This window comes from Podarcis muralis, chromosome 6, assembly GCF_964188315.1.
Source record: "Podarcis muralis chromosome 6, rPodMur119.hap1.1, whole genome shotgun sequence".
NCBI lineage: Eukaryota > Metazoa > Chordata > Lepidosauria > Squamata > Lacertidae > Podarcis > Podarcis muralis.
The window spans coordinates 57,776,141-57,790,633 of NC_135660.1; the positions used below are offsets into that span (position 1 = coordinate 57,776,141).

Sequence of the window (14,493 nt, forward strand, 5' to 3'; positions counted from 1 at the left end):
TCTTCTTCATCTTACTATTTCATGAGTGTGCAATTATGAAAGGAACTCAATTCATAGGATTACATTATGTCACAGCCAATCCCCATTCCTTAACATAAGCGTGTACATTGCAGTAGGGGTTCACTACGATACTTAAGAAATCAGTATACCATTTACATTTATCCCAGTTTTCCATCCTTTTTTATTGTCCTGTTGATAAGCTAGTTGTAATTATATCAGATTATGGTTAATTACTGCAGCTGCATCTTTTTGCTGTCATTAGAAGGAATTTACTGCAGCCGTTCTTTGACTTGATGGATTGAAACGTCAGTCCTTTCTTTCATGTAGGCTCAGGGCAGGGGTTTTCAAGACCCCCCCCATCATAGAACCAGTGGCATCATGATTTCCCACCCCCTGGAACAGCAGGCACACACCTTCCTATTTTATATTTAAAAAACTGTCTACTCATAGAATTGTAGAGTTGTGAGGTACCCCAAGAGTAATCTAATCCAGCTTCCTACAATGCAGGAATCACAACAAAAGCAGCCCTGGCAGATGACCATCCAACCTCTGCTTAGAAACCTCCAGTGGAGGAGAGTACCCATGAGGTCATCTGTGACCCACCATTTTAAGACACTGATTTTCATGAGAGCATATACTGTATTTTCCCATGTATAAGATTATATTTCCCCCCCAAAAAAATTAAGTTTAAAATTGGGGGTCGTCTTATACACGGAAAAATATGGGAACTAGATACAGTAAGGTTGAAGGCACAATGTAAACTGGACTTTGAAAACATATTGTTGATATTATCTATAACTAGACAACAATGTAATAATCATCAAGAAGTTTAATGTGTTAATTAACTTTCCAATGCCATTTGTGTTTCTTGTGAATGGGTTCCTGCTTCACTTCAGATGTTAATACAAGAATCACAGCAATTATTACCAATCTGCTAATGTAAAAGGTTAAAATTGTACCTATTGAACATATATTTAAGCTCTAATTGTCACCAACTGTGATTATTATTATTATTATTATTTTGCATCTCACTGCCATTCAAATCTCACCATACAATTGTTTCATGTCGTGCAATCTGACAAAGTGAACAGAGCCCATGAAAGCTCATGCTTATAAATGAAATAGTCTTTAAGGGACCATAGAATTATTTTTGCTGCAAGCTACACATCTGGAAGCTCTCTCCCAGTAACAATTACAGTATAACTATTCAGTCTTTCAGAGCTAGGGTGTCCTTGTTCTTTTTGGACAGCAATCAGCACTATTGGAGCACTGCATATTTTTTGTCTCAGTTGGGAGATTTGTGAAGAAATCATGAGCAGCACGCAACTAACTCATTCCATCAGCACAACGATTGACACTCAGTTTACGGAACTTCTCCCTAACCTCATGTTTGGAGGTTCCAACAATCTTCCAGAGCAGGTTTGGGGGAGGGTGTAGAAGGGGAGGAGAGACAGAGAGAAATTTTGTTGTGCAAACATAATTCTTTACACTGATCGAGAGCATTGGCTAAATTGTGTCCTGTCTGAAACGTTATGTGCCTTCTGGGGGAAAAAAAGAGCTACTGTATTTCATCTTCTAACATGTTAAAAGATTTCTGTTGACATTTTGTGCAGGTCATTTTGGCTCATTATTTTTCATACAGTAAAACACCAGAACATCCCTGCTGGATCAGGTGATGGTCCATCTAGTCCAGCATCCTATTCTCATGGTGGCCAACAGATGCCTATGAGATGTGTGAAAGAAGGACTGGAACATAACAGCATCCTCACCTCCTGTGGTTTCCTAGAACTGGTATTCAGAAGCGTATTGCCTCTAGTAGCCATTGATAGCATTTGTCCTGCATGAATTTTTCTAATCCTATTTTAAAACTATCAAAGCTAGTGGCCATCCTGTGGGAGCAAATTTCACCATTTAGCTATATTCTATGCGGAGAAGTACATAGGTAAAGGTAAAGGGACCCCTGACCATTAGGTCCAATCACAGACGACTCTGGGGTTGCGGCACTCATCTCACTTTATTGGCCGAGGGAGCCAGCATACAGCTTTCGGTAAGAAAGTTTTAAAGATGCTTCCATTATCATAACAATGAAACTTAGATTATAGAGTCCTAGAAACAAACACTAAAACAGCAACCTAAGTGGTTTCTAAAGATACAAAACAATTACGTGCTATAAATGCAACAGCAGCTGCACTAAACTTGGAACAGTAAATTCCTCGTAGGTCGGGGTGAACAAGTGTTCTGTAACCTGATGTGGAAGCCCAATAGCATAGGAGCAATTTGCACCTCTAGAAGGGAATTTGGAGTCAGGTGCCACTACAAAGAAGACTGTATTCCATGTCTCCCCACAACAAGCCAAACCTTGTTCCATCAACCTGGATCCAAAGTTGCTTAGGTCTTTATGTATCAGCATATGCCAGTGCTATATGTCCTACAGAACTAATGTTATATGACTGCACAGGTATACCTGGTAGCCATGCTCAGGACCAACTGATGTTTCTGGACCAACTTGAAATGTAACCCTATCTAGAGTTTATTGCAGTAGTCTGGACATGAGGTGAGAGTATGGATCACAGCAGCAATGCTGTCGCTGTCCAGGAACAGGCATAACTGATTAATCAGCCACAGTGGGAGATAGGCAACCCTTGCTACTGATGTCAGGACTCACGTTGACAATGCTGGATCTAGGAGTACCCTAAGTGTCAAGGACAGCATCTAGAACAGACTATTGAACCACCTCCCAGGCATGGGAACCACCAACCAACAGTATTTCTATGTTCTCAGGATTCATCTTCAGTTCATTGGCTGTCATCCAGGCACCAGTTCAGCATGGCTTCATCTAGTTCACATGGTATGGAGAAATAGGGCTGGGTATCACCTGCATTAAACTAACCATAGTTGGTGCTAATCACAGCATAGTTAGCAAAAGCTTCTGAACTCCTCCTACAGTATTCACCTCAAATGATGAGGGAAAGGCAGTTGGAGCATGTGAGCCCAGGGAGAGATGTGATGTGTTTATGCAACACTAATCCATGTTTCAGCATTATGCTTTAATGGAGGCATTATTTGTTTATCATTTGCCTTTCCATTTAGAAAACTTCTGTACTTCCGTTCGGAACAAGGTGGTTCAGAACATTAAAAACTAAAACCTTAGGATTGTCCCACTTGCATTAACCTCCCGTCCAAGCTTTGTGATCAGTTACACACTAGCTTTGTTTCAGTGACTTTGCATTCTCAGGTGGCCCCAGGCCATTCGCTGGGTCAACAATTTTAAGACATAAACAGCTTCAGTAAAAGCACCACTTAATAATTGTAGACTAAAAACACAGAAAACAGCAGAAGCATTAAGAGTGATAGAATAATATAGTGGTACCTCGGGTTACAGACGCTTCAGGTTACAGACTCCACTAATCCGGAAGTAGTACCTCGGGTTAAGAACTTTACTTCAGGATGAGAACAGAAATTGTGCTCCGGCAGCGCAGCGGCAGTAGGAGGCACCATTATCTAAAGTGGTACCTCAGGTTAAGAACAGTTTCAGGTTAAGAATGGACCTCCAGAACGAATTAAGTTCTTAACCTGAGGTACTACAGTGGTACCTCGGGTTACATACGCTTCAGGTTACATACGCTTCAGGTTACAGACTCCGCTAACCCAGAAATAGTACCTCAGGTTGAGAACTTTACTTCAGGATGAGACAGAAATCGTGCTCCGGTGGCGCAGTGGCAGCAGGAGGCCCCATTAGCTAAAGTGGTGCTTCAGGTTAAGAACGGACCTCCAGAACGAATTAAGTACTTAACCCGAGGTACCACTGTACTGTAAAGTCTGGGTCTGGTACCTACAATATTTGGTGTCAGTGTGGCTCCCATTGCAGTCCAGAAGTAGCATCTGGAGCTGAGCCTTGTCCCAAGATCTTAATCAGAGATGAATCTCAGTGGTGTACCTTCACATGAAGGGATTGCAGGAGTTTTAATCCTTTCAAGTATGCATTTCAATCAACCACTTTGCACTGAACTCATTTTTGTTTTTTGCAAAATTATTAAATGGGTAGGGAGCTTCAGGCAGTCTTCCAGGTCTCTCTGTGTGTCCTTTGGGACTCTCCTCAGGCTACACTTCTCACTTGACCTGTTTCACTTTGTCCTTCATTATTTTTTGCCTGGCAGTGATGTGTCCTTGAGCTCAGATGATGACTCTTGCTTGCTGAGATGAAGATTGAGAAAGGGGTGTGTGTGTGTAGAAGCTAGCCTACTGTCCAAAGGAGAAACTTGCATTCATTGTTCCATCCACTTCTGGCCCTTCTCACCACTGGAATGTGGCCCTTGGAATGTGGGCCTCGGGCTGTAAAAGGATCCCCACTGCTGCTGTCAAAGCTCATGGTAGTTCTCTATAACAAAAGAAGTGCTCGTATGCATACTCCATCTAGGCATGCTGTATGTATTGAACTATTGTCACACTTGTCTGTGTTAGAAATATTTAGTTTGTTTCTTCACCTTTTTCACATAATGCTACATTTATTTTTTTAAAAAAGTTTTGGGGATGTGATATGGATAGAGTTTCTTATGTTTCAGAAAGTGCAGGAAAAGCAGAAAACTGGCATTTGACGTGGCTCAGGTCTCTTGCTATACAGCCCCATCTGCTGTACAAAAATATGGTGGCAACTGAGAAATGTTATCCAAGCCCAGGAACGGGCATAATTTTACCATTGAAACATGTTTTACATCCTTCTTTAAGCTCACGCTATTCCTTTCATTATTATTATTTTTCAGAAATACTGTATAGTGTTTTTGCAACTAAGCAATGAAAATTCTACAAATAAACCTACAATTTTTTTTGCCAAACCTCTAGTTTCAAGCTGGCTATATTTTTTTCCTGGTGGATATAATTGTCCGCCACATGGTTTCAAAAGCTGTGATTTATCTGTGTGTCATTGGAATAGTCAGCTTGGGTATTGGATGATGTAGAACCAACAGGAGGAAGCAGCTTTTGATACATGTGATTAATAAAAATGAAGTCTGGGTACTAATTTACTTATTCATTGATTCATTTGTTGCATTTGTTTCCTGGCCCATCTGAACAGGTCATACTGGCCTAATTCGGATTTCTTGCAGAAGCCTTGGCTCCCCCTACCCTACAGGATTATAAGGAAGAGCTGGGAAACTTTCATTTGGATTTTAAATTACTTACACCATGTCACAATATTCAAATCTGGACAAAACATGGTTAGTCTTAGCTTGCTTCAACAATTTTTTATTTATTTTTTTACTTTAGACCACAGTTAATGAACTTGGAATTTTTTTTTTTAGCAAACCATAGTTAAGATCAACAAGAGTTTAGGGTCCAGGTGACACGTTAGTATGTGAATAATCTAAAGTCTATTTTCTTTTAGTCAGACAAAGGTTTGGGCAATTCTCCAGTGGAAAAGGATTTCATAGCTGAGAGGCAGACATTGCACACACCACTGTATGCTCTTGAAGTGTTGACTTTATGCGTCGTTGGTAAGCTGAATAATCAATAGTAAGCTTAAGATGCTGCCTATACTAGGGATTGTAATGGGAGACAGAGAGGAGGGCAGTTTAGCAATGGTCCAGTGCTCAAGCCATTTACAGCTTTGGGAATCGTTTTTAGCTGTGCTGTGTACTGCCTTGTTTATTGCTTGTGTCTTCGAAAGATTAAAAAATAAGCAGAAATCATAAAACTACTTCCTTGCTTTAGAATTTTAATATATACTTTCCCTCCCATAGCATCTAATCATATATTTAGAATAGTTGACGGAAGTATCCATGTGAATTTAGAGTTGAATTCGAGCTTTTCCTGTTTCTTATTTGTGAATCAAAAGTAGCCTACATATTCTCTTGAAGCATCTTCTGAACACATTTTAGAGATAAGGAAAGCTGAGTTGTGGGACGTGGGTGGCACTGTGGGTTAAACCACAGAGCCTAGAACTTGCCGATCAGAAGGTCGGCGGTTCGAATCCCTGCGACGGGGTGAGCTCCCGTTGCTCGGTCCCTGCTCCTGCCAACCTAGCAGTTCGAAAGCACGTCAAACTGCAAGTAGATAAATAGGCAGGAAGGTAAACGGCATTTCTGTGCACTGCTCTGGTTCGCCAGAAGCGGCTTAGTCATGCTGGCCACATGACCCAGAAGCTGTATGACAGCTCCCTCGGCCAATAAAGCAAGATGAGCGCCACAACCCCAGAGTCGGCCACGACTGGACCTAATGGTCAGGGGTCCCTTTACCTTTACCTTTAAGGCTGAGTTATAATGAGGTTAGGGTGGCTATCATAATTGGTAAATTGTTGTCAACTTACTGGGACTTCGCGATGTCATTTTTAAAATGTATGTATTGATGAAATCCAAGGTATGCCTACTCAGAAGCCATAGCTCTATTGCTAAAGAGGAATAATTCGGACGGGTGTAAGAATCACCTCTTTGCTTCTCTCCAACCCCCATTAGGTTGTTATGCCTGTCACTGTTTTGAATTTCCTGGTAGTAATCATTCTCACTACTACTGAAGTGATGCAAAAATTATGTATTATTCATTCCTGTCAACTATAACTTCGCTACTTGGTGAACAGTGATACCATCTGGAAGATCTGTCTGTGTCACTAGAACTGTATTTGGTGTGCTGAATTTAGGTGTTCAGTTCTTCGCTTGTAATAATGTGTCTTTAAAAAGACCAGCTAGGAATTCAGCCAATTCTTGGATTGTATTTCATACTTCAGTTACTGATATTGTCAGTGACTACTGAAATGAATATAGGCTGCCTGAGGCTAAAAAAATATGTTTTGTATAGTGCTTTAGGAAAGTCTGGTGATACAATTTAGTATTACAGTGGTACCTCAGGTTACATACGCTTCAGGTTACATACACTTCAGGTTACAGACTTCGCTAACCCAGAAATAGTGCTTCAGGTTAAGAACTTTGCTTCAGGATGAGAACAGAAATCGTGCTCTAGCGGCATGGCGGCAGTGGGAGGCCCCATTAGCTAAAGTGGTGCTTCAGGTTAAGAACAGTTTCAGGTTAAGAACGGACCTCCGGAACGAATTAAGTACTTAACCCGAGGTACCACTGTACTGAATTGTGGTCCTTGACCCTTCTCTATCCACTCATGCCATTCAAAAAGTTTTTTCCTGACTTTGTCATCTCATATTAGAACCAGTAATTTTTGATAAATTATATTTTAAAGCCCTGTGTACTTTTAAAGGTTCTCTCCTGCACAAGTTCTGTTATGCCGCTGTCAGGATTTCTCTGCATGCTGGTATTGTATATTTACATGGTATAATGAGGGAGGGGCAGATGACAACTAGTTTTGCCTAGTTCATACCTTTGTACCTTTAATGAGGAGCAAAATAATTTTTAAAAATATAGTAGGTTCGGCCCAGTGTGTATGTTGGGACACTCTGTGAACGCATTACAGAGAAAGAGAAGCAGCCAGAGTACCGTATTTTTCGCTCTATAAGACGCACCAGATCACAAGACGCACCTAGTTTTTGGAGGAGGAAAACAAGAAAAAAAAATATTCTGAATCTCAGAAGCCAGAACAGCAAGAGGGATCACTGCACAGTGAAAGCAGCAATCCCTCTTGCTGTTCTGGCTTCTGGGATAGCTGTGCAGCGTCCATAAGACGCACACACATTTCCCCTTACTTTTTAGGAGGGAAAAAGTGAGTCTTATAGAGCAAAAAATACAGTATTCTTATTTTAGTTAGTTGTTCAGGGCTTTGTAGATTGGTACACGAACCTTGTGCAGGAATTTATAGGCAGCTGGTGTATATGTTTTGGCCAAGGTGTGACATCCCACTGTCTCGCACTGCCTCCCACCGTCACCAGTCTATCTGCTGCATCAGTTGGTGTTCCGGGAGAATGCCCAAGGCAGTTCTGCATAGCACGTCTCCCAAATTACTGTCGAGCCGTTCCTATAGGTCAGCCTTGCATTATTTGATTGAGCAGGAAGAAGAGGGACAGATGAGGATATGGGAGGAATGTGGAGAGCTCCCATGATGTGCCTGTGAGTATGGAAGAAGGAAAGGAAGGGAAAAGGGATTTGTTACATTCAGTGGGATCTCCCCCCTCCCCCCCCCCCCGTAGACTGAATTGAGCCTGCTGCGTGTGGGTTTTTAGGAGGCAAACCTGACCTGCAGTCTGTAGTATAATATCTAGTTATAATATCTAGTTGTATGATTACGAGTTATACTTAAATTATTTTATGTATTAGTGGAGCTGGTGTTGTAGAAGCTTCAAGCGTACCAGTTCCGACTGCATGTTTTCAGTGCTCACTTGTGGAAGAACAACAACAATCCAGCAACTCAGCATATAAGAAACTAAGTTGTCAGCAAGAAAAGTAGACTGGAACAGCAGCAGATTGTTACAAAATGATCATCACGCAACCTAGGAATTTGTTCCATTTTCTGCATATGTTGTTTAGTTTTATACTCACTAGAATTTGTGTCAGATTTCTTCTTGAACAGCTTGTAATCTCTGCCAGCTTTTGGATGTGCAAACAAGCAGCAACAAAGGAAATGTGGGTGACTCGCATTTCCTCTTTTTGTACTTCCATGTAATATGCAACATGAGAACTAGTGCACCTTTCCCCTGGTGAGATACTGAAGGCCAAATGTTGAGGAAGAGGCAGAAACCCCCAGTTTGCATATCCCAGAAGAAAAGAGGAAGGGCGAGTGGGGCATGTGTCCTCTGTTGCAGTTTCTGTGTAATCCCTGGAGCTTCCTTTTTTTTCTTTTTTCTTTTTTGGAGTAGCAAGTTTTTATTCTTGGTGTTTTTCAAATCCCTTAATTTTCCAAACTTGGAAGATTTGTGGTATAGAATAAGACTTTGGGCACTAGGCTGGTAGTTTCACAAATACTTATAAGACTTTGGACACAACAGATAAATCATATTCCCTTACAAAAGTCATTCTTTCAAAAAAATAAAATTCAAACCTCCTTCTTGATAGTATGAACATGACTTGAGTATGTTAGTATGGGTTTTATATTTTTCTCTGTGTTTGCTTAACAGGTCCATGATGGAATACTCCTGTTCAGTCTTGCTAATTTCCATTAGTTTTCTGCACGGCGAAGCGTTGCGTGGCAATGGGACTGCATCACTTAATGATACAACAACAAGTAAGAAACACTGAATTTTGGGGGTCAGTCTGCATCAGTACCTTGTTCATATAAATCTTCATTCCTTTGGTTTCAGATGGTGTTTCATGCTTCCTGCTTTAACATTTATAGCACCATGTCACATATCTTATGAAATCAATGTGGGATCAGGCTTGCGTTCTTCTCAACTCATACATGCTGAACATTATCTGTAATATGTATGAGTAATTGACTGACTATTTCCCATTGACAAATATTTTGTTATGATGCTCTACTTTGGAAGCGTCTCTGAGGCTTTTCTACAATTCTAGATAAGAAGCTACAAACCTCCAGTACTTGTCATTAAGGGCTGCCAGTAGTTCTTTGGTAACTCTAAAGGGCAGGGATCGAGCTTCTTTTACTGCTGCTACAAAAGCCTTGATGGTTTTAAAGCTTTCCAATTAACTTCATTAATACATAAAGCAGGAGCAGTTGACTTGAAACTGACTGCTCTTCCTCTTACTGAGTTCCCTTGCATTTGAATAATCTTACTCCAAATGCAAGTTTATTTCTTGGTTCAGGAACCTCTGCTTATCTAAATCAGCAGTCATGCATATTTTTATGTCTGCAACATGGGACCTCTTTTTATTGTCTGTATCCATTTCTCTCTCTATATATTTTTGCTTTTTTGCTTTTCCCCAGTGGTCTGGCTTGTATAAAGAAGCTACCCTCTAGACCTGTGGTTCCCAATGTGTGGCACACGCCCCAGAGGGTGCAATTTGATTTTTAAGGGGGACAATTCGAGAATGTCTCTTACTTTTTTACATTCCCACCACATATGGTAGAACGTGCCTTCTTTTTCTTTACATTTCCAAAATTTCTTGTTTGTTTTGTACAACTTGGCTAGTTTTACCTTGTTATATACCATCTGTACATCATTTTCATTATATTTTCTACACCTTTCTTTAATAAAGCACCAGAACTGATCACTCTGGTTTTTTGAAATCCTTCTGTTGTATCCCTGCACCCAACCGTTCCCACAAGTTCTCCTTTGGGCCGGCAGTTCAGAACAAAGTTTTTAAACTTTGTTATCTGTTGCCAAAGTTGCCATCAGACCTGAATGTATAATGTTCAGTTTTCCAGAAGAATGCATCCATTTCCCTTTCTGATCAATTTGGCTTGTTTATAGCTATGGAAGTTGTTATGTACTGTGTTGAATAGGATCCAAACTGCAGCAGTCTGATTGGTCCTAGAACAATAGGATCCAAAAGGCAGCAGTCTGATTGGTCCTAGAACAATAGGATTCAGAATGCAGCAGTCTGATTGGTCCTAGAACAATGCAGCAGTATGATTGGTTGGCAGGAACTACCCAATCATGCTCCAGATATAAGTGAATCCACAACCTGATTGGCTTACAGTAGAATTCCAGAATTAGCCAATCATGTGCAGCCCATTGTGTAAATAATGTATATAATGCAGATACTTTGAGGGGACATTCATTCATTCCTCCTCACCACTATGAGCTGAATAAAGAGCATGAAATCACTTTGCGACTCTGAGTATATTTCAGAAGTGGATTGTAGTTTCAGGATGAGAAAGAATTATAACAAACAAACTGGAAAATCACTGTCGTATACTGATGAAGATGCTAAAGCATGATAATGCCACTGGTTGGGTGATTTGTTGAGTTTACCTTTGCTTGCACGGTCTATCCTCTTTCACCAAAGTGTAGAAGCTGCTTCCACATGGTGCATTCTCTTGATAGAGAAGAATAGATGTGATGATGTGGGCTAGGCCAGTAGCATAGACCTGAACCACCCAGTTGATACAGGTTACAGATGAGTTACCCTGGGTAAAATCTAAACAGGGTTGGCCACAGAGGCCCTGTGAAATAAAATTAATTAATGGCTAAAATTAACCTGAAGATTGCCACTTGTCCAGTTTTAATTTTAATTTGTTTGAATTAATTGTGGGATGTATATTAATTTATTGATTGCTTGTTTTTATGCATTATCTTACTTGTATGATGTTAGTCGCTCAGAACCCGGCTTTGTCCGGGGAGGGCGGGATATAAATAAAAATTTATTATTATTATTAAAATTGAACAGAATTTGGACACTGATAGATTTTGCTAGATTGCATCCTTTCCTGGTTACCCCATACAGTGGTACCTCTGGATGTGAATGGGATCCATTCTGGAACCCTGTTCACATCCTGAAGCAAACGTAAGATGCGACAGCATGTCTGCACGTGTGTGGGTCGCGTTTTGCCACTTCTGCGCATGTGCATGATGTCACTTTGAGTGTCTGTGCATGCACGAGTGGCACTCTGTTACTTCCGGGTCACCGCGGAGCGCAACCTGAAAATATTTAAGCTGAAGCGTATTCATCCCGAGGTATGACTATACACTTAAATAGCTCAGTCAGTAGAGGGTTGTGGGTTCGAGTTCTTCATTGGGCAAAATATTCCTGCATTGCAGAGGGTTGGACTAAATGGCCTTCATGGTGCCTTCCAACTACAGTTCTATGATAATTGTAACTTTAATGTTCTCTGAATTAAAAAAAAATACAAGGTAGCAAAAGTATTTCAAATTTATTCGTGCAAACAAGTTTGTAGCTACTATCCTTACAAAGTGTTGAAAAAAAATATCCCCTAGGAAGATTGGGGGGGGGGAGGAACATCCAGAAAGCACTGAAAGAACAGCCATGGGAAGGGGAACCTGTGCCCCCCCCCCAGATATTGTTGAATAGCACCTCCCACTATCCCTGTCCACAGACCATGCTGACTAGGACTGATGGAAGTGAGTCAGCAACACTACAGAATCTTCTCCTCTGGAACAAGTGGTCTGCTAATATTGCTTTTCAGCATACCAGTGCTGAGTGGGGCTCTGGGGAAAGGGAAACGAATTGTGCTTGACTGGTGAGGCCCCCCCCCCGAAACTTGGCCTGCTTAGCCCCCAGTCATATTACATATTTTCTCTCTCTCTCTCTCTCTCTCCTTCCTCCTGTGTGTGTGTGTGTGTGTGTGTGCGTGTGTGTGTGTGTTCTCAGGCAGTTATCTTAGCAGGTAAAGCCTCTTGGGCTTGCTGATAGGAAGGTTGGCAATTCGAAACCCTGTGATGGGGTGAGCTCCTGTTGCTCTGTCTCAGCTTCTGCCAGCCTAGCAGTTTGAAAGCATACCAGTGTGAGTAGATAAATAGGTACCGCTGCAGCGGGAAGGTAAATGGTGTTTCTGTGCGTTCTGGCTCTCATAACAAAGCTCTGTGTGCCAGTAGTGGTTTAGTCATGCTGGCCACATGACCCTAGAAAGCTGTCTGTGGACCAACGCCAGCTCCCTCAGCTTGAAAAGTGAGATGAGCACCACAACCCTGGACTTAACCATCCAGGGGTCCTTTACCTTTACCTACCTCTCTTCTCAGCAGCAATGATGTGGCACATTTCCTTCTCCTGTTTCTTCTCTCCCTAAGTTCCTTTACCTCCATGTCCCCTTTGGGATCCTTGCATGCTGAGTATTGTTGAATGCAATTCTTAATGAGTTACTTGAAGCATTTTCTTGCTCAGCAAGTATACCGATTGCTCTAGGGACTTTGGACAAAAGCCACATAAATGCCCAGGGGAAGCAGGTATGTCACCTGTTCTACAGTAGCTTAAATAAACAGTGTAGCAGCTGTTCTAACAGAGGATGCTCATACACCATACATTTAAAGCACATAACTTCCCTCACAGAATCCAGGGATTTATAGTTTGCTAAAGGTGTTGGGAACTGTAGCTCTGTGAATGGTGAACTACAGTTTCCCAAGATTCCTTGGGGGGGGGGGAGTCACGTTGTCTAAATGTGCTTCAAATGCTTGTTATGTATGCAGCCAAGGTGAAGCACGTGTAAGTTGTTTTTGGCGATACATCGGTTGTGTGTGGGACGGCGGGGTTAAACAAAAATACCTTACCTTATTTGCAAAAACAGCAAACAGCAGACAATACAAAATGTTAGTATTAAGAGACACATAGGCCACAAACGTTTATAATGGTGTCATAGAGGAAAATAAAGATTGCTGGGGGTGGGGAGATACAATAGAGGTTTCTAAAAATAAGAGCATCAATATAGAACTTCCCCCTTTCCCCATAATGCCATAAATGGGTGGCTTCGCCTTCATGCCTTGTTTGTCAGCTTCCAGAGGCATATGACTCTCTGTTGTTGAAACAGGAACTAGAAAGAAGAGCTTAGCCTAATCCACCCAGGCAGTTATCAGCTTTGATGAATGCTACCTTATTGCCACAAAGCCTGCTCAGAAGAGGGGGAATGTATTTGCTTTAATGTACTAGATTTTTAACATATTCCTTCTTGCAAAATTTCACATCCTGGGTTAGAGAGTACCTGCTGGAATATACCCCCTGGTTGGAGCAATAAGAATCAAGCACCTAAGACCATCCTGTGCAGAACCTGGAAAACAGCAAAGTCATGCCTTGGAAACTGCCATGCTTTCTGCCAGTTCCCCCCCACCCCCACCCTGCTCATTTGACAACCCTCAGGATTTTTGCTGTAGGGCCTGAAAGCAGAAATCCTATGGCACAGCAACACTAAGCTGGCTATCAACACAATCCCAGTGACAGCTGCTTCAGGGTCTGTGGAAACATTTTGAAAGCTCATTCTTTCAAAACCAGAATTGTACATTCAGTAACGTCATAGCTTGTATTACTATGAAATTAAGCATTTAGCTGCCTGTCTAGCAGAGGTGGTGTATGCATGCACATTGAGTCTTGCCCAGGCCAGGTGGAGAAGAGCCCATGTGCTAACAGACCTTTCTCTTTTACATCAAGCAACAATAGGTAAGAAGCTTTACAGAACGTGGACTTTCTTTGTCCCCTTTTATTATTGTTGGTGGCTAGGCATGCAGATAGGTCTGCAGTGATGGTTGAGATTGGTGTCATGGTTGCGGATGCATCCTTCAACAAGCAAAGCAATATTCTATAATCTAGGGGTTAGAGGGCAAGGATGCTTAGAAGAGACACCCCTAGGCTTACTGATTCCTTGGCCACAGGATCTTTTTCCTTCCTCTCAGCTCTTTGACAGTGGCCTGGTTTGCATATTACACCAAGCCCAAACCATGGTTAAGTATGCATGTGCAGGCTTTCAGGGAGGGGGTAATGGATGCCATGCTCCTTCCTGGTCATTCATCTTCTTCTGAAGCTTTTCCTGTTTATAAAATTTTATACAGGGAGAAGATCTTTTTTAAGATGGGGGGACGGACCTCTGTTTTATTTAATGCATTTCAAGTAGGAACAGGGTGAGTGCCATCTAGTAAGAGGCGATATTGGCATATTGAAAAGGGAAGTTATTTACAAAGATTGGCTGGATCTGATTATCCAGACTATAACTAAAGCTTCTCATAACGTGGAGCCTAAATTACTGTTGCTACAGCTCTCCAAA

At 41.5% G+C, this 14,493-nt stretch overlaps 1 protein-coding gene across 4 annotated transcripts in view; it reads left to right on the forward strand.

Annotated features, from left to right (window-relative positions):
• The window catches only part of PTPRE (protein tyrosine phosphatase receptor type E), a 99,099-nt gene that overhangs the window by 52,496 nt on the left and 32,110 nt on the right, over window positions 1-14,493 (forward strand). For all 4 annotated transcript variants that reach the window (XM_077930366.1, XM_077930364.1, XM_077930365.1 and 1 more), the window contains exon 2: window positions 9,005-9,111. In XM_077930366.1, the coding sequence (XP_077786492.1) occupies window positions 9,005-9,111 (107 nt within the window). The remainder of the gene's footprint in view (window positions 1-9,004; window positions 9,112-14,493) is intronic.